We start from the raw sequence: 21658 nt of genomic DNA, 5'->3' as shown, positions 1-21658 counted from the left end.
TGAGATCCAGCAATATAACAATCGATTTAAATCTTTTAACAAACATGAAATTGAAAAATGGGCCTTTGCTGACACACACAGATATCACCAATCAGTGTATGAATCTCAACAATGGTGACAATCACAAATATTTAGATAAACAGATAAATTCAGAACATCACTGAAATATTAATTCAAATATTTAGAATTAAAAAAAATGATATGTCAATTCAGCTGCATAATTTATTCATGTTGCAATGCATGCTGGGAGTTTTGTACTATGCTGGTACCCAGCATGCATTGCAGCAAAGTGCTTTTGATTGTCACCATTGTTGAGATTCATACGCTGATTGTTGATGCCTGTGTGTGTCATATTAAACTGATTTTTTTAGTGCTCATGTCTGTTAAAGTCTTCTAACTTACTGTTATAATATTGGTTGATCTCATGCTGCAGTAACACAGAGTTTGTGTTGTGGAAAAATATTAATGTGATAACATAATTGTTAGATTCAAAAGACATCAGTGAATCAGTCTATTTCATGACAATTATAAAACCATCAACAGGTAACCATCATCACCTGATCTCATTTCACTTTAGCTTTCTTTCAAAATGTGTTTGACTAACACACTGTCACAGCAGCCATAAGAGACAAAAGATATAATAAGAGTTAAGAGCCCAACTAATGGAAACACTATTCACTCTTATGGTGATTTCAAATGAAACACATTAGAGTTAAACCTCTGTTAATTCTCAATAAAAACTTCTGTAGACGTCTGACAGAAATAAAGTCAGTCTGGTTATAAGTGAAGCTGGTAATGCTGTTTGTGGAGTTGTTTAATCCTCCTCTGCTGAGATCTTCACAGATTTAATGTCTTCTTTTCTCTTCAGTTGATTTCATCTTAGGCTGTGGCTGAAATTACTCCATATTTAATATACACAGATTTTTTTGGCTACGATAAGGTCCAGTTCTGGTTTATTTCTTTGCTCTTGGCTGACATGTGGCATTGCTATGCAGAGGTGTAAAGTCCAGGGGCTCGTTCTTCGTACGTCGCTAACTCAGTTAGCTGGATTTGATTGTTGACGATTTGGCATGATCTTGGATTGTTTGGTTCTTCGACGCTCATCCTGGACTTGCTGTCATAGCAACAGGTGCGCAATCTTAAACCTGCTCGGGAGCAGGCTTATTTCATGTAAACAGGATTAGACTGCGGCTCATAAACGGAGATGATACGGGAAGTCCAGCGCAGCGCGATAGTGCACTTTCTGATATTTTTTTTCCTCGTGACTCGTGAGATTGTCGTTTACATTATTAATTTGTTGGAAACGCACATTTATTTTCGACTTGTCGGAGTCACTACAGCACAAACTGTACCCTAAGATTAATTGCGAGTGGCTCTTTCCTTTACACTATTGGAGATGCGGAGAACTTGATGGAAAGTGCTGTTTGTCGTGTCATTCGGAGTTTACCTGCCGCTTTTAGGTTTAAAAAACAGTTTTAGTTTTTTTTTTTTTTTTTTTTTTTTTTGCCATTTCCAAGCCACTGAAGACCCAATGTAAATCAGTTTTTTTTTAAGCAGCTTTTTATTTTTTTATTTATTAGACTATAGCCTACTATTTATTAGACTATTTAAATATTTTTTTATGAAGATCATGCGATCATGACCATGCTGATTACAGTATGTCACTCAGGCTTATAGGCTAGACTGCCATCAAGGCCTCAATGAAGGGGATTATGTGAACAGAAAGGGGGTTCACAATGTAAATGTGCAGCCCAGTTACTATTGTGATTCTTAATATTCCAGATATTATTCCTAATAATATTATATCAAATAAAAAAAAGGCAGTTGACTAAAATCTTCCATATCACAAATGTGAAAGCAAAATGGTCAGGATCTGTGTATGACTTAAGAATTTGCAGAGATTCACATTTATGCACATTATTTTAAAGTGGTAAGGAAAGTTCCACAATTAAATATCAAGCTCACTGTATTACATACACTTATGCTGATCCTAACAGAACTGCATTTTTTCATAGGTGATTATGACATGTTCCTGCCTGCAGACAGGTGTTTTAAGACCCCATTCCCTGACCCAAACCAGTTACAATGCAGCTCTGGCCAGGACAAGGGCACACAATGAAATGAACTTTGGCTAACTAAAGGGAAGATGTCAGTGTCTGAAAAGTCTGAGGGTTGCACACCTGACAGGGCCTGTGACATTGTTGCATTTGCATGTGCCATATTACACAACACTGCCAAAAAAAAAAAAATACACTTTTCATTAAATGTTTAATAAAAGACAAATATGCTTAGTTCCTTGAGTTTTATTTCAATTGTTCTTTGTAAAGAAAAGCCAGTGGTCAAGTGCCTGCAACAAGAGATATTAGACACATGCCTCATGCAACAAATAAAAAGGAAAAGTTGGCTATCCACTGCCCACCTGTAGGCCTATGTCTCCTCTGTCTGTGCAGACTCTTCTGTAGGCCTTTCTGTAGATGTGGAATCCTGCAACTTATATTGCAGCCATAAAGCATACAAGTATAAATTAAGTAAAGTTATTTATGCACTTGCAGGTAGGCTAGTTCATCCATATGACAGTTATCTGAGAGGGTTTATTCACTGTCCAGTGCAATGGAAACAAATGGACATTACAAAGTCTTATACTTTCTTTCCTTTGGAAAGTTAGAAAATGTCCACTTAAGTTAACAAGTGTTGGTGTATTATGTAAAAGTGCACAAAAGAGGAAAACACAATGTCATTACAATGAACTACACTTGGGAAAAATGTGATCAATAACTCTTTTTGAACTCTTCTTCAATACATATTTTTACATTAACATAAGTTTATCAGTTTTTACTTCCACAAGTCAAAGCAATTCATCATTACTCAAGATTTAACAGCTGAAATGACTATATGGCCTTAATTTAATGCAGCAAAAATACAGTGTAGGCTACTAAGATCTTTTTTTTTCTCAGCCTTTTTCTTGATTGCTTTTATAAACAGACAACCATTTATTTAACAGTGCCTTTCATAAAAGAGACTATAATATAACTAAAAATTACCATTAGAATATTTTTGTACTTCACTTTTATTTGTTCCCATATTCTAGTGTGGTGACTCTGACATTACAATGAACAAAGTAATTATGCAATTATTAAAATACAAAAATATAGGCTAATAAGTGATAAAAACATCTAACATGGCCACTTCTAACGGATTTAAATTGTCTGCTACTTTTTGCCAGCCCTCTCTCCTGGCTTTTGCAGACTTTGAGGTGTTCCCTGGCGTTTTGATTAAAACATTAAAATTCCGAATAAACTTCGACTATTAGTTCTTGCTCTGCTGAGGAGAAAAAAACATAGATATAATATGAGAAAAACTGTGCGCGCTCTTTGGCCACGCTGAGCAGCCAATGGCAGCGTTGCTGATCAATGTTTCCACTATCGATACATATCCCCTTTTAAGCCAGAGCGTGAACGCGCAGTTATCTCAGATAACTCAATCCAGCGATACTAATCCTATCCGGCAAGTGTGTTCGAAGAACTCAATTAGCCGGATTATGATTAGCACGATGAAATCATCTTGGATGTGTCATTTGATCTCGGATGTAATAAGCAACGTACGAAGAACGAGCCCCAGGTTCAGAAAGTAAAAGTCCTCCTCAGTATTTTGTTCCAATCACCTGGATTTGCTAATTCAGCAGGAGAGAGAACTAATTAGTGAAATCAGCTGACTGAGTTTATGGGTGGAATAAACATATGGCAAGGACTTTTACTCTTTGGCCCTGGATTACCCACCTCTGCTACCAGATCTCTCAGGATCTCAGCATCTTCACTTATTACAATCCAGACTTTATAACATTCTTATTGAGAATTACAGAGGTTTAGAAGTTGATGTTTTATTGAAAAGAATAAAGTTTGATGTAGCACAGGTGATTTAGCTACATAGTAGTGACAAGAGATACAATACATAACACACAATAGTGCTCATTTGTAGATTTTATTAAAATTGATAATTTATTTGATTACAAAACAAGAAGGAAAAAATATTTCTGAAAAGAAAGAAACGAAAAGAAATAGTTTTTGTATGTGTTTTAATTTATTTTTGAGTTTTTCATCTGGTTACGTCATGTATGTGAAAATAGAGTACTGCCCCTTTAAGCCTGCTCTTTCTAGAACGTGCTCTTGGGCAGAGGGAGAATTGAATCCTCCATTTTGAGAAGAGCGTTAGAGCAGAGCTCCTGTGGGTAATGTGTCTGAACATCGTTATTTTGAGACCGAATATTTGATAAAAGACATCACTAAACAAGGATTTGGTGAGTGTTAATGTTTTTTTTTTTTGTAAGTTTATGGTTGAAGTGAGATAAATGCTGGTTTAATAACGATCGGTAAATGAGTTACATGGAATTGTGTGACGAAGTTCTAGAAAGCATGTGTTTTAACTGAAGTCTTGGGTTTATGATAAAGTGTATATATGGTTTAATATGAGTTTTATCTAAACTTCCTTTATGTGGTTGTCATTTGTAATTTTATTTTGGTTATTGCTGTAACGTGATGATAATGCAGCTTACCGCTGTCTTAAAATTATTTCCCTCTGAAATAATTTGATAGAAGTTTGAAGTAATTTTGTTATCATTTTGACCTAAAATACAGGTCAGGCTTCACGCCCACTGCGTCATGTCCCGCCGAAACGGGAGTGGCTTGGGCCTATAGATACAGCTCGACAGGCTGGTAGAATCTGGTTTTTCATCGCCGATGCGAACTGGAGCGTGTTGCATGCACGGCAAAGATACGCAGTACTTGTTCCCTCTTCTAGAGGGAACCGAGGTTACGTTAGTAACCGAGTACGTTCTCTTACGAGAGGTCTCCCCATTCAACACTTTGATCTCACAGTGATGTCACCATGTGGTCACACCGTCAACAATCTGAGTTCACAGTGATCTAAAAGTGTAACCTCACAGCGCTCTCACTGTGTGCTCAAACTGTGACCACAATACCCACATAGCAACATTGTGTCGGCCCAGATCCGGCCCACATCTGACACACGTGGAAAGATGATCTGGCCCACATGCAGCGTGGAATTACGGCACTTGGGTGGGCCACTCCTGTTTGCCAAATCTGGGCCACAAGCAGGCCATAGCAATGCCACATGTCAGCCAAGAGCAAAGAAATAAACCAGAACTGGACCTTATCTGAGCCACAAAATCTGTGTATATTAAATATGAAGTCTTCTCAGCCTGTTAACAAAAAGAATCACTGAAAGAAAGAAGAGAACAGAAAAAAGAGACGAGCAGAAGCACAAGAACTACAACTGACTTCAGCCACAGCCTCAGATGAAATCAACTGAAGAGAAAAGAAGACATTAAATCTGTGAAGATCTCAGCAGAGGAGGATTAAACAACTCCACAAACAGCATTACCAGCTTCACTTATTACTGACCAGACTGACTTTATTTCTGTCAGAAGTCTACAGAAGTTTTTATTGAGAATTAACAGGTGTTTAACTCTAATGTGTTTCATTTGAAGTCACCATAACAGTGAATAGTGTTTCCATTAGTTGGGCTCTTAACTCGTATTATATCTTTTATCTTTTTTGGCCGCTGTGACAGTGTGTTTGTCAAACACATTTGGAGCAGCAAAGAAAGTTAAAGTGAAACAAGATCAGGTGATGATGGTTACCTGTTGATGGTTTTATAATCATCATGAAGTAACCTGTTTCATTGAGGTAATTTGAATCTAACAATTGTGTTGTACCAATAATATATTCTCATCACAAACTCTGTGTTACTGCAGCATGAGTTCCAGCAATATTATAACAATCAATTAGAAGATTTTAACAAACATGAGCACGAAAATTTACTGTTCGATAACAAACACAGACATCAATAATCAACGTATGAATCTCAACAATGGTGACAATCTAAAGTACCTTGCTGCAATGCATGCTGGGTACCATCATTGTACAAAACTCCCAGCATGCATTGCAACATGAATAAATTATGCAGCAGAATTGTCCTATTATTTTAATTCTAAATATGTGCTTTTATTTTTTTTTGTGACATTTAGTAGCTTTTCAGTGATGTTATGAATTAATCTGTTTATCTAAAAAAAATATATATATTGTCACCCTTGTTGAGATTCATGTGCTGATTTTTGATATCTCTGTGTGTCACAGTGGATTCATTTTTCATGTTCATGTTCGTTAAAATCTTCTAACTGATTGTTATAATATGGTTGGACCTCACGCTGCAGCAACACAGGGTTTGTGATGAGAATATATTATTGGTACAACACAGTTGTTAGATTCAAATTACCACAGTGAAGCAGTCTATTTCATGATGATTATAAAACCATCAACAGGTAACCATCATCACCTGATCTCGTTTCACTTTAGCTTTCTTTGCTGCTGCAAATGTGTTTGACAAACACACTGTCACAGCTGCCAAAAAAGACAAAAAATATAATAAGAGTTAAGAGCCCAACTAATGGAAACACTAATCACTGTTATAGTGACTTCAAATGAAACACATTAGAGTTAAACACCTGTTAATTCTCAATAAAAACTTTTGTAGACGTCTGACAGAAATAAAGTCAGTCTGGTTAGTAATAAGTGAAGCTGGTAATGCTGTTTGTGGAGTTGTTTAATGAAGTTGGAGCCTGACATCAAATGTTTAGACGTCAACCTAATTTTCATTTTCAACTAAAATGTTCAAATCCAATAACATTTATAGCTGGGGTGACCTCATATTGTGGCCATAAAATGAGCACACAGCGAGTGCGCTGTGAGGTTACACTTTTAGCTCACTGTGAACTCACATTGTGGTCATATGGAGAGATCACTGTGAGATCAACGTGTTGACTGGGTCTCGTACTGCGTAATATCTTACGCTACGGGAACACAGTGTAAAACGCTGTGCATGCTGAAATCCAACACCAAAGTCCCAAGGGCAGGTGCCTCGCAGAGAGTCCGGGAAAGAGGGGCTAGAATAGTATCATTCCCATAACAAGTAGCATCCTATGGGGCGCAAGTTATATCATCAGTATTTCACACAGTCAGGGCGAAAAACTCGGCCTGGACTGATGAATATTATGGGTCTTACACACTGCCCATAGAGTTATTTAATCGATCAAGCAGTTTCAGTAGTCTGAGCCGGTAGCATCGGTGCAGACAGTACTGATTTATTAGACCGAAAGCAGCTTAGCCTGCAAGGCGGGAACCTCTAGGTTATAAAACCTTATACATGTAGATGGGGAGGCCCAGCCTGCCGCCATACAGATATCCTGCAAGGCAATCCCACTAGACCAAGCCCACGACGAGGCCATGCCTCTTGTGGAGTGCGCTCTGACACCTAACGGGCACTGCAGGCCCTTAGAAGCGTAAGCCAGCGCTATAGCATCCACTATCCACCTGGATAGACTCTGTTTCGACGCAGCTAGTCCCTTAGAACGTCCGCTGAACGAAACAAAGAGCTGCTCCGTCTGTCAGAAGACAGTCGAGCGAGACACATAAGCCCTTAGTGCCCTGACCGGGCAAAGTAAGCTCGCATCCTTCTCCTCACTATGGACCGGCAGAGCTGACAGGGAAATCACCTGAGCCCTAAACGGTGTGTTGAGGGATTTAGGAACATACCCGTGCCTTGGTTTGAGTATGACTTTCGAGTCATTTGGCCCAAACTCCATGCACGTCACGCTCACTGAGAGCGCTTGCAAGTCCCCTATACACTTTACCGAAGCGAGAGCCAGAAGAAACACTGTCTAGGAAGACAAATGTTTGATATCTATTGATTGGATTGGCTCGAATGGGGCACCTTTCATGGCTTCCAAAACCGTAGAAAGGTCCCACATGGGGACTGAGGGAGGTCTGGGAGGATTCAGCCTCCTAGCTCCTCTAAGGAAGCGGATGACCAGATCGTTCCTCCCAAGTGACTGGCCAAGCGTCGGTCTAGTAAACGCTGCTATGGCCGCCACGTAAACCTTGAGCGTGGATGGGGTTCTGCCCTTATCCAGTAGCTCTTGCAGGAAGGAGAGAACTCCCGTCACCCCACAGTCTAGGGGTGATATGCCACGAGCTGTGCACCAGCTAGAGAACACAGACCATTTCGAGGAATAGAGCCGTCTAGTAGACGGTGCCCTAGCCTGCGTGATCGTGTTTAACACTCCCACCGGGAGGTTAGCGGGTACCCGTTGATGGCCCATGCATGTAGGGGCCAAAGCTCTGGGCGAGGATGCCAGATCGAGCCCTTGGCCTGAGAGAGGAGGTCCCTCCTCACTGGTATCGGCCATGGGGCAGTGCTTGTCAGCTGCATCAGAACTGGGAACCAAGCCTGGTTCTTCCAGAATGGAGCCACAAGTAGCACTCAGCATCCGTTTTCCCTGATTCGCTCTAACACCTGAGGCAGGAGCGTGACGGGGGGAAAAGCATAGAGCGGGCAGCGGGGCCAGATGTGGGCCAGCGCGTTCCTGCTCCTGGAGAAAAACTCTGGACAGTGAGCGTTTTCTTGAGACGCAAACAGGTCTCCCTTCGCTCTGCCGAATGTCTTCCACAGCAGTTGGACTGTCAGCGGGTGTAGAGACCATTCTCCTGCCGGAACATTGTTTCTGGACAGTCTGTCTGGTCCCACATTCAGGTAGCCTGGCACGTGCGCTGCTCTCAGCGAGCGCAGATTGTGCTGAGCCCAGACCAGGAGGCGTTCCGTCAGCCTGTAAAGGTTACGGGACCTGATACCTCCCTGTTGATTTATATAGGATACCACCGACATGTTGTCCGAATGGACCAAGACGTGGTGTCCTTTTATCTGGGGACAAAAGCGCCTCAGCGCGTTGTCGACTGCCATCATCTCCAGGCAGTTGATGTGTAGAAGCTTTTCCCATTCTGACCACTGGCCGAAGAACGGTCTGCCCTCGAGCAGCGCTCCCCATCCCAAAGTGGAGGCGTCCGTTGACACTACCTTCACACTCGAGGAAGTCCCCAGGCTTACACTTGACCGGTACCAGCCGGTCGCTCTCCAAGATTTCAGAGCTGAGACGCATTTCTGATCGACCTGAGGCGATAAAGACCGGAGGTCCACGCTCGACGTGGTACTCACGCCTTTAGCCAGAACTGCAGTGGGCGCATGTGGAGCAGACCCAACTGGAGAACTGATGATGCTGAGGCCATGAGACCCAGCATTTTCTGAAACTTACTGAGCGGGACTAGAGTGCCGCAGCGGAAGGTTTTCGTCATGCGCTGAATATTCAGTCTGCGCTGTGGCGATAGTTGTGCTGTCATAGACAGTGAGTCCAGTTCTGTGCCCAGAAAGATATTCTCTGACTGGGAGACAGCGAACTCTTTGCCCAATTGACTTTGAGACCTAGATTCTCGAGATGTTCGAGTAATATGGTCCTGTGTTCTATGAGCTCTGAGTGTGATCGAGCTAGAATCAGCCAATCGTCCAATTAGTTCAAAACTCGCATGCCCCGAAGTTTCAGGGGTGCAAGTGCCGCGTCCATGCACATTGTAAATGTACGGGTTGCCAGGGACAGGCCGAAAGGCAGGACTATGTATTGATATGCCTGGCCCTCGAAGGCAAAAAAAAAAAAAAAAAAAAAAAAAAAAATCGCCTGTGACGTGACGCTATTTGTATTTGAAAATACGCGTCCTTCAGATCTATCGACATAAACCAGTCCCCTTGGCGAATTTGCGAGAGGATTTTCCTGGTTGTGAGCATTCTGAACCGGCGTTTCGAAAGCACTCTGTTCAGCTGCCTTAGATCTAGAATGGGTCTGAGACCCCTGTCTTTTTTCGGTACCAGAAAGTATCTGCTGTATAGACCCCCTTCGCTCTGAGCTTGAGATAAAGGCTCTATGAGCCCCGTGGGGCTTGTCATGTCTGTGAGTGGATGTGGGCGCGGGACAGCGGGCACATTTACTACACTGAGAACACCGTTGGCTTGAGCCGACTGTATATGCGTTGGTTTCGTTTTTACAGAAACCGTGAGACATGCAGTGTGCAGTGTTTGTGGGCACTGGGTCGTGGGCACATTCACTACATTTAATGCACAATCGACATGAGTCGATTTTATGTGTGCGAGCCCTGGAATGTGGCGGGCTGTGCTTGTGTGTAGGACTGAGCACTGGGCTGTGGGCATCGGTTATACCACTAATTGGCCGGAATACCAGAAAATACACTCTTATGAGATTTATCTGGGCAGCCGTAAAAACGGCGTTTGTGTGCAGGCAAACGGGCTGTGGTACTGGCTTGTTTTCTGCAAAATACACTGGAACAGTCGCATTTTCTGGATCTGAACGAGCGAGAAGTTTTGGTGGAAGTCTGGCCGCAGCGGGACTTGAACACCGTCGTTTTCCTAGGCGGGCTAGGAAGACTTTGAGGCCTCGGGCTTTCTCTCACCATTGAGTGCAACGCAGATGCAGCCTGTCCAGCGGCGGTGTAAGCACGACTGTGCATGGCTGAAGTTGTGCAGCAAGCTTTGGATGGTAGCGCTATCTTGGCACGCCGTCCAGCAGGGCAGGGCGGGCAAAGATGGGCCGCTACAGCGTCTTCCACAGAAGGAAGAGAATGGTAGGCAAATAGCCAGATAGCGTCATCATCGTCTTGTGACGGCGTTTGTTTGCAGGCGTGCACGTATTATAACAGGCTTGTTTACTGCAATATTGATATTTCCAGTCGCCTGAACTTAGGAGGGGACTGAGAAATGTGTGAGAAATGGAGGTTGGTCCGGCCTCGGCGGGACTAAAAACACTTTCTTTCCTCCTTTCGCCGGTGAGTGACGCACGCGAACGGGGCGCGAGGGGCGGGGTAGCTTTCTTGTAACGTAAAACTAGCCCGTTGCAGGAAACATCCATCCACATAGATGTGGCTTCTTCATCGTCATTCAGAGATGAAAAATCAGATTCTACCAGCCTGTCGAGCTGTATTTATAGGCCCAAGCCACGCCCGTTTCGGCGGGACGTGACGCAGTGGACGCAAAGCGTCCCCATTGGTTCTGACGTGAAGGGCCTCTCTCGATAGGCTTCTGCAGTTGCCGCAGGGCAGCCAATAGGCGCTCGAGTCGTCTTGCCTATGTCTGCATGCTGCCGCAATGCGTTTTACATTATTTCAAAATTAAGGATAATTTTTGGCTTCAGAATCTCAAGGAAAAGAGATTTTCCCCTAGCGTAAGATATTACGCAGTACGAGAGACCTCTCGTGAGACCTCTCGTAAGAGAATCATTAGTTCAAATTCTAAAAATTGTTTGAGTATATGTGTACTATTAAGTACCCAGCATGCATTGCAACATTAAGCTTTTCATTTGAGTGTCACCATTGTTGAGATATATATGCTGATTGTTGATGTCTATGTGTGACAAAATAACATGACATTTAAAAAAAATAAAAATCTGCATAATGTTTTTACAATTGTTCAAAATATAACAATTCTGTTGGATTTCCTGCTGTAAAAATCACAGTAATTTAATATCAATCATGTGGAAAGACCCAGACAATAAGAGATTAAACTCTAGATCAGCGGTTTTCAATAGGTGAGGCGCGCCTCCCCTGGGGGGCGCCAAAGAGCCACAGGGGAGGCGCGACACGCAAAAAAATAAATAACTGTATGCAGCTCTATTGAGATCGGTAATTGTGTGTGCGACGCGAGTATTAGCTTTAAAATGCGTCGTTTCCTTGTCCCAAGTCAACAGAAAGTCAGCATTAAGGGAGGATACGGAGCCCGGGAAGTCACCTGTGTGAGTAAAAAAACGATCCGTGGCGACGGTTTTGCAATCCGTCCGCTCAGTTTATAAACAGTACTCACGAATTCTCAAACTGTTCCCTCGGTTTAATAAACCGTACCCACGAGTTTCTAATCCGCGCTCTCAGACTTGTTAACCAGTTTTTGCAATCTGTACCCACAAATTCATGCCCACGCTTTCGCAATCCGTTCCCACGTAGTATTGCGTGACGAGTTCATAATGCTGTGAATTCCCGCTCCCATTTACTTCACAATCACATTATAGAAAGACGCGCGTCGCGATCTGTGCACTGCCGCGTCTCGCGCTCGCCATGCAGCCAGATTCAGTATCAGTGCACCTTATGAACCATGGCATTAACTTGAACTGCATTTCTGTCAGTGCGTGACTACAGCTCGTTAATAAACTACAGCTCGTTTTTTTATTATTGATTCATTTCATACAATCCGTCTTCATTTGGCAAGTTCACTTGCGCAAAAACGTTTTTCATGTTCAACTGTTTTTGTGTGTGTGGATGCTGCTGATAAAATAGCTTCGCCGAGACTACAAAGAGACATGCATTTGTGTGTGTGTGTGTTTGTTTCTTTGTTTGTTTGTTTTGTAAAAGTTTCCCGCTATTTAATGCACAATTTTCCTTACAAATTATATTTATCAGCATTACAATGTGAGTAAATGTAGCTGTGTAAAATGTAAGGGATGATGCCACCCTTATAGAACAATGTGCATTTACGTTTAAATTGTAACATAGCATGGAATTACAGTGTAATTAGTGTTAGCCTGCTATCTTTGCCTTTTTCAGTGCATTAGGTGAGGTAATCTGATAATATTAGTGATTCTCATTTATCAAAACACTAAAACTGGTACCGTTTTGGAGAGAAATTGGGTATTTTTTAATCTCTCTTTTTAACCCATCTCATGTGTGATGCTGAACTATCATATGAGTTTCTAAAGGTTTTTGAATTCTTTGCACAGTTATGAATATTGATATTTTATGTGCAACAATAGCATGCTCAGGCTCAGTGGCCTTTCGACTAATTTTAAATGCCTTTTTTTTCAAGTACTGTAATATGATTTAAATGGTGATGAGTGTACTGATTTGATGCATTTTAAAAAGATGGACGTTAGATATTCTTTAATCTTTCTGACAAAGAAAAAATATATAATGTGAATTACAGTATGTGCAATTTTTTTAAATTTATAAATTGTAGTGCACAGTGTTTATTATAAGGGGGTAGAATTCGCAGCTCAGTACTCACTACTCATGAGTTCTCAAGCTACTTTTTTACTCTTACTCAAGTAGTTTTTTGGACAAGTACTTTTTACTCTACTCACACTACATTTTTTGGAATGTAATGGTACTTTTACTTGAGTATGTTTTTTCAGTACTCTTTCCACCACTGCTGATTTTGTTCGAGATGATGTGCATCTCCTTCAAATGTGCGCTTAAAGCCCAGACACACCGTGCCGATTTCAGCCATCAGGTGTCGTCGGCGGTAGCTTTGGCGCCGATTGCACGTTAAGCATGTTTAGTTGACTTGTGGTTAGGCCTACTGATGTTCAGTGATTATAAAGTAGCCTCAATTAGGCCTGCATAAAGTTGTAAATTATTTGCTGTTGCAAAGAATCGTTTATGAATGCACTTTTAAGAAAGTTGTGGAAATAAAATAATATTTACATTTTATCATTTTTTATTGAAACTCATCATTGCCTTGAACACACAAAAGATGGCAATTACTGCAGAGGCGTGTGTGGGTTAGGGCAGGCAGAGGGATTTTGGGGAAGGGGGTGCTCGGCTGTCCTTACCTACTCTAAGGGGAGGCTCACATTCACCCAATTTGAATGAAATGAGGTGTAGATGAAATGAGGTGCTACTGACTTATAATCTTTATTGATGACAATATCAATATGCAGTCATAGTCACTGGATCACTTTATTCTTGACTTTTTTGCTATAACAATTGTGTCTTTTAAACACACAGGTAAAGCAGCCAATGAAAAACTAATCGTCAAATGTCAAGGGTAAGAGCCCAGCTAAAGCCAACACTTATCACCATCATGGTGACTACAAATTAAACAATAATTCATCAACATCTAAACCTCTGTTAATTCTCAATACCGTCTGCTGCCGAGGCCTGTGCTCGTCCCGCCAGGTGTAGAGCCCCTTGGACGTACATTAGACGCGGGTCTTTTCACGTGACCAGGCAGGTTTTTGAATTGGCCCCCTCCCCTTCCTTATGAAACTAAACATACCAAGTTATCTCTGCTAAACCTGATTAGTGCAATGAATCTTTCAGCTAAATAGTACAAACAACTAATGTTGTTTAGTAATGATAGCAGGTTTTTACTAAACATAAAAGAATAAGTAATAATCACTCGTAAGTTTAATTAGAAACAAAATCTGGGTTTACAGTGTATATAAATATATAAAGTTATGAAACTTCACTTAGCCCTTAGCCAAACCGATTGGCCAGGGAACAAATTATAGATTCACGAGACCAAATATTGCCCGTTAGATATACACAAGATGAATTATATCTCATGTTTAACCACTACGCAAACACACTCACACACGTGTTCAATTCTACAGATCCACAATCATTCAGACAAAACCCAATCCAACAGAGGAAACATCAGAGTACATTACCAGCTGAGGTCGTCTCTGGTGTGACTGTTGTATCGGTGCTGCTGATGTTAGTAACAGCTGGAAAAAAATAAAAAATAAAAATACTGATGAATACCAATGATTTAACAAACTCACAATAAAAAGAGCTCATGTAGACACAAGTATTCTTTCCAATTCTGCTCGTCTTTATCTAGCCCTTAATCGCTGTTAAAAAAGGATAATCCTTAAGATGTTTGGGGTCATTTTGACCCCAAACTTTTAAAGAGCGATTGCATAAGGAAATATACATTTTTTAAATGGAAAACTATATATCATTTTTTTTATTTACTTCTTAACTATACATTTATGCTGTGTTTTTGTGGAAATTTTGAAGTTTTTTACCTATTTACTGCACAATTACATAACTAGGCCATAAATTGGCTCATGAAAAAAGATTTTTTAAAGAAAAAATCACTTAAATGATGATCTTAATTAAATCTAAATAGTTTTTGGACATTGCTCTATGTGTTAGGGATAGAATACTGACATCTGCTGGTTTGTGGAAAAACTTTAGAAATTATAATTAAAGAAAGAAATTGCAATGACCACATATATCCAATAGAGGGCCATAGAGACTCATTCATTTTCACTTCATTTTTCTTGATACTTAAACTTCTCCTCACAACTTTATGATATATATTATGTGAATATTTATTTAAACATTTTGAAATACATAAAAAATATGTAGTTTTGTCAGAGTTATAATTTGTTGTTGTTTTCTGATATATTTTGAATTATCTTGCTTTTGCAAATTATTATACATACATTTGCAGTAACATTACAAGTCACCACTATGACATGACTGTAGTGTGTGTGTGTGTGTGTGTGTGTGTGTGTGTGTGTGTGTGTGTGTGTGTGGGTGTGTGGGTGTGTGGGGGGGTTGGCAAGCTTGTTCCATGTTGCATATGTGACATTTTTCAGATTTATGCCAGTTTAGTTGATTTTATTTGCCAATTTCTATAAAAATGCTCTCTGTTGCAGTGACATACGTGTGTGTTTGTGTGTGTTTGTGTGTGTGTGTATGAGATAGAAAGTTCGTTCCACTTTGGGTTTATGCTCTAGGACCAGACCTTTATTTAAATGTAATTTTTTTTAGATTTATGCCAGTTTTGTTTATTTTATTTGCCAATTTCTGTAAAAATGCTTTCTGTTGCAGTCACATACATGTGTGTGTTTGTGTGTGTGTGTGAGTGTGTGTGTATGAGATAGAAAGTTCGTTCTACTTTTTATTTATGCTCTAGGACCAGACCTTGGTTTATTTGTAAAAATTTTCAGATTTATAATGGATTTACTTTTATTTTTTTGACAAACTAAATTTTAAAAAGTCATTTTTTTCATTTTTCCATTCATTTTCAATGTGGGGTCATTTTGACCCCAAACAGCTTAAAAGGTACTTTTTTTTTTACACACCTTTAGAACAACCAAATCAAGCCCAGTTTTTGTGTGCATGTTTAGATAGATTATTTAGGAAAAGTCACAGAGTTTCATGTCCCTGAGATGAAGGTAACACTTTTAAAAAATGAAGGAAAAGTCCATTGGGGTCATTTTGACCCCAAACAGCGATTAAGGGCTAGAGACACAAACACACTCACACACGTGTTCAATTCTACAGATCCACAATCATTCAGCCAAAATACAATCCAACAGAGGAAACATCAGAGTACATTACCAGCTGAGGTCGTCTCTGGTGTGGCTGTTGTATCGGTGCTGCTGATGTTAACAGCTAAAAAAAAAAAAAAAAAATACTGATGAATACCAATGATTTAACAAACTCACAATAAAAAGAGCTCATGTAGACACAAGTATTCTTTCCAACTCTGCTCGTCTTTATCTTGAGACACAAACACACTCACACACGTGTTCATTTCTAGAGATCCACAATCATTCAGCCAAAACACAATCCAACAGAGGAAACATCAGAGTACATTACCAGCTGAGGTCGTCTGTGGTGTGACTGTTGTATCGGTGCTGCTGATGTTAGTAACAGCTGAAAAAAATAATGACTGATGAATCCTAATGAATTAAACACACAATAAAAAGAGCTCTAGTAGATATAAGTACTCTGTCCACCTCTGATCATCTGTATCTAGATACACAAACACACTCACACACGTGTTCAATTCTACAGATCCACAATCATTCAGACAAAACCCAATCCAACAGAGGAAACATCAGAGTACATTACCAGCTGAGGTCGTCTCTGGTGTGACTGTTGTATCGGTGCTGCTGATGTTAGTAACAGCTGGAAAAAAATAAAAAATAAAAATACTGATGAATACCAATGATTTAACAAACTCACAATAAAAAGAGCTCATGTAGACACAAGTATTCTTTCCAACTCTGCTTGTCTTTATCTTGAGACACAAACACACTCACACACGTGTTCAATTCTACAGATCCACAAACATTCAGCCAAAACACAATCCAACAGAGGAAACATCAGAGTACATTACCAGCTGAGGTCGTCTCTGGTGTGGCTGTTGTATCGGTGCTGCTGATGTTAACAGCTAAAAAAAAAAAAAAAAAATACTGATGAATACCAATGATTTAACAAACTCACAATAAAAAGAGCTCATGTAGACACAAGTATTCTTTCCAACTCTGCTCGTCTTTATCTTGAGACACAAACACACTCACACACGTGTTCAATTCTACAGATCCACAATCATTCAGACAAAACCCAATCCAACAGAGGAAACATCAGAGTACATTACCAGCTGAGGTCGTCTCTGGTGTGACTGTTGTATCGGTGCTGCTGATGTTAACAGCTAAAAAAAAAAAAAAAAAATTGACTGATGAATACCAATGATTTAACAAACTCACAATAAAAAGAGCTCATGTAGACACAAGTATTCTTTCCAACTCTGCTCGTCTCTATCTAGAGACACAAACACACTCACACACGTGTTCATTTCTAGAGATCCACAATCATTCAGCCAAAACACAATCCAACAGAGGAAACATCAGAGTACATTACCAGCTGAGGTCGTCTCTGGTGTGACTGTTGTATCGGTGCTGCTTAAGTTAGTAACAGCTGAAAAAAACAACAACAAAAAAAAACTGATGAATAGCAATGAATTAACAAACTCACAATAAAAAGAGCTCATGTAGACACAAGTATTCTTTCCAACTCTGCTTGTCTTTATCTTGAGACACAAACACACTCACACACCTGTTCAATTCTACAGATCCACAATCATTCAGCCAAAACCCACACTGTTAGACCTTACCGGGGTTTTTTACAGTAAAATACTGGCAACACTGTTGCCAGTAATATACTGTTAATTATACAGTATGTTACTGTAAAAACACACTAAATTAAAACTCAAGTTAATTACACTTGCAGAAACCGACTGTCTTAAATTGACCAACTGTCATTTAAATGTATTAACTCAAATTTATAATGCACAAATAATGTGAGCAAAGTACTACTGTGAACTTTTTTCATTAGAGACCACAAAAAAACTTTTGTAAATAAAGAGATTTCCACTGGACCAGCAACTACACAATCACTGCCTTTTAAATAAAGCAATATGCAGCAAATCATCAATGTTTGTAGATCTTCTCCTGGACTGAAGCACAGGCTCTACTCTTCTGCACAATGATGACCCACAAACAAGATTTTACAGTAAACTACTGGCAACAGTGTTGCCAGTATAAACCTGTTTTATAACTTACAGTTTATTACTGTTAAAATACATTTCGTGGGTGTGTCTTTTTATCTTACACTGTTAACCCTTTCAACCCCACAGGAAATCCACACTACAAAGAGTAAAAGTAACATTGAGACAGTGTTGCAGTGAGATAATTAAGAGAATATGTAAGTGATTGTTGAGCATTAGTGATGAACACCTGCTGTTAACAAGCAGAATCACTGAAGAAAAGAGAAACACACGAACAGAAAATAGAGAAACACAAGAACTACAACTGACTTCCAGCCATTACACATTATTATACTTATTATTAAACAGTATGACTTTATTTCTGTCATACATCTACCGAAGTTGTTATTGAGATGTTTAATTGAAAATGTTTGTTTGAAGTTACCATTATAGAGATCAGTGCTTGCTTTAGTTGGGTTGCTGATGCTAAAACATTAGTGTTTCTTTTTTTTTTTTTTTCTGTTTGAGCTGTGTTTACTGGTCACACTTGTGCACACACACAGTTTATGAATGATTGCAGTTATAATGATTATGATGACAAAATCATCATATAGCCTGTTCATTCACTAAGAAATTCATTCTCACTCAGTCAGAGTTTAGTCCTCAATCAAAAGTGTTACATTAGCACCACTGTGAAACCACAGCAATAAATTACAATGAATCTTTTTTTTTTTACACATCATACATAACCAAAAATAACAGAGTCAGAGATATGACAAATTAGCACATGAATCTCAACAATGGTGGCAATGTTTTTTTTTTTTTTATTATTATTATTCATGCAGCAGTGCATGCTGGGAGTTTTATATTATCCTGGAACCCAGCATGCATTGCGACATGAAACTTTTGATTGTCACCATTGTTGAGATTCATGTGCTGATTGTGTGTGTGTGTGTGTGTGTGTGTGTGTGTGTGTGTGTGTGTGTGTGTGTGTGTGTGTGTGTGTGTGTGTGTGTGTGTGTGTGTGTGTGTGTGTGTGTGTGTGTGTGTGTGTGTGTGTGTGTGTGTGTGTGTGTGTGTGTGTGTGTGTGTGAGTGAGTGAGTGAGTGAGTGAGTGAGTGAGTGAGTGAGTGAGTGAGTGTGTGTGTGTGTGTGTGTGTGTGTGTGTGTGTGTGTGTGTGTGTGTGTGTGTGTGTGTGTGTGTGTGTGTGTGTGTGTGTGTGTGTGAGAGAGAGAGTGTGTGTGTGTGTGAGAGTGTGTGTGTGTGTGAGAGTGTGTGTGTGTGTGTGTGTGAGAGTGTGTGTGTGTGTGAGAGTGTGTGTGTGTGAGAGTGAGTGTGTGTGTGTGTGTGTGTGTGTGTGTGTGTGTGTGTGTGTGTGTGTGTGTGTGTGTGTGTGTGTGTGTGTGTGTGTGTGTGTGTGTGTGTGTGTGTGTGTGTGTGAGAGTGTGTGTGTGTGTGTGTGTGTGTGTGTGTGTGTGTGAGTGTGTGTGTGTGAGAGTGTGTGTGTGAGTGTGTGTGTGTGTGTGTGTGTGTGTGTGTGTGTGTGTGTGAGAGTGTGTGTGTGTGAGAGTGTGTGTGTGTGAGAGTGTGTGTGTGTGTGTGTGTGTGTGTGTGTGTGTGTGTGTGTGAGAGTGTGTGAGTGTGTGAGTGTGTGAGTGTGTGAGTGTGTGAGTGTGTGTGTGAGTGAGTGTGTGTGTGAGAGTGAGTGTGTGTGTGTGTGAGAGTGAATCAAGCAGGAGCCCAAAAATGTTTTAGAGCACTATACGATTACGATATTCTTCAGAAGACCTGATTACAGTAATGTTGATATCATGTTGTAGACTCACAGATATATGCAAAATATGAAATACTTTGCAAAGAGTATACTAATATATTAATTCTAAGAATATACACAGAAAAGATCAGAGAATCAGACATGAGACATCATCACAAAATCCCCAAAAGATCTGATCATTTTCCTCTTGACTCTTTCTTGCCATAACAAATGTGTTTTATAAACTCACTGTTACAACAGTCAGAGAGAGATAAATGGTAAGAAGTAAAGGGACAAGAGACCAACTAAAGCAAATACTGATCTCCATCATGGTGACAACAAACTTTATTATTAACTAAATCTCTGTTAATTCTCAACAAGAACTTTTGTACATGTATGAAAGAAATAATCGTAAACTGGTTTGTAAACTGGAAGTCAGTTGTAGTTCTTGTGTTTCTCTTTTTTCTGTTCTTGTTTCTCTGTCCTTCAGTGATTCTGCTTATCAGGTGTTCATCAGTGTCTCAATTCACTCACTTCTTTTCATTCACTCTGTCAAGTGGACTATATTAGTGAACTAATGTAGGGAATAGTGAATGAGGGTATAGGGTGTGATTGGGAAAACAGCCTCTGAGTGTCGACTTTGAGCACTGTTAATTCACAGTATATTCCTGTAATCTATTTTTGTTATCTACGGTATATTACTGTTTTAAAGGAAAATGGTATGATATTGTCAGAATTTGGCCTTTTTTTACAGCAAGGGTTAACAGTTCAATCCAACAGAGGAAACATCAGAATACATTACCAGCTGAGGTCGTCTCTGGTGTGACTGTTGTATCGGTGTTGCTGATGTTAGTAACAGCTGAAAAAAAAAGAAAATTACTGATGAATACCAATGATTTAACAAACTCACAATAAAAAGAGCTCATGTAGACATAAGTATTCTTTCCAACTCTGCTCGTCTCTATCTAGAGACACAAACACACTCACACACGTGTTCAATTCTACAGATCCACAAACATTCAGCCAAAACACAATCCAACAGAGGAAACATCAGAGTACATTACCAGCTGAGGTCGTCTCTGGTGTGACTGTTGTATCGGTGCTGCTGATGTTAGTAACAGCTGAAAAAAATAATGACTGATGAATCCTAATGAATTAAACACACAATAAAAAGAGCTCTAGTAGATATAAGTACTCTGTCCACCTCTGATCATCTGTATCTAGATACACAAACACACTCACACACGTGTTCAATTCTACAGATCCACAAACATTCAGACAAAACACAATCCAACAGAGGAAACATCAGACTACATTACCAGCTGAGGTCGTCTCTGGTGTGACTGTTGTATCGGTGCTGCTGATGTTAGTAACAGCTGGAAAAAAATAAAAAATAAAAATACTGATGAATACCAATGATTTAACAAACTCACAATAAAAAGAGCTCATGTAGACACAAGTATTCTTTCCAACTCTGCTCGTCTTTATCTAGATACACAAACACACACACACACCTGTTCAATTCTACAGATCCACAATCATTCAGCCAAAACACAATCCAACAGAGGAAACATAAGACTACATTACCAGCTGAGGTCGTCTCTGGTGTGACTGTTGTATTGATGTTGCTGAAGTTAGTAACAGCTTAAAAAACAAAGCAAAAAAACAACAACTGATGAATAGCAATGAATTAACAAACACACAATAAAAAAGAGCTCATGTAGTCTCAAGTACTATTTGCTCCAACTGAGGAAACATGTAAATATAATTCTGTCAAAAAAGAACTCTCTGAGAGTTTGGCATGATAATGAGTAGGGCTGCACAATTAATCGCACTGGAACCGCACGCAATTTGGCAAAGGCTGCGATTATTTTATGCACAGTTTGTCAGTGCAGTGCGGCTGATCGGTAGTAAATGCTGCTCCATCTGAACACCAGAGG

At 39.9% G+C, this 21658-nt stretch overlaps 1 protein-coding gene across 1 annotated transcript in view; it reads right to left on the bottom strand.

Annotated features, from left to right (window-relative positions):
• LOC311279432 (uncharacterized protein) overlaps positions 1-21658 on the bottom strand; it is a gene marked incomplete at its 5' end in the record, with an annotated part of 86484 nt that overhangs the window by 57472 nt on the left and 7354 nt on the right. Inside the window, 7 exons of the mRNA XM_084390936.1 lie at positions 16548-16604; positions 16702-16716; positions 16816-16869; positions 16963-16977; positions 17077-17130; positions 17226-17240; positions 17340-17396. Coding sequence (XP_084247062.1) covers positions 16548-16604; positions 16702-16716; positions 16816-16869; positions 16963-16977; positions 17077-17130; positions 17226-17240; positions 17340-17396 — 267 coding nt within the window. The remainder of the gene's footprint in view (positions 1-16547; positions 16605-16701; positions 16717-16815; positions 16870-16962; positions 16978-17076; positions 17131-17225; positions 17241-17339; positions 17397-21658) is intronic.

The sequence above is a fragment of the Rutilus rutilus genome, assembly GCF_951802725.1.
Source record: "Rutilus rutilus genome assembly, chromosome: 2".
Lineage (NCBI taxonomy): Eukaryota > Metazoa > Chordata > Actinopteri > Cypriniformes > Leuciscidae > Rutilus > Rutilus rutilus.
This window is presented reverse-complemented; position numbering and strand designations above follow the sequence as displayed.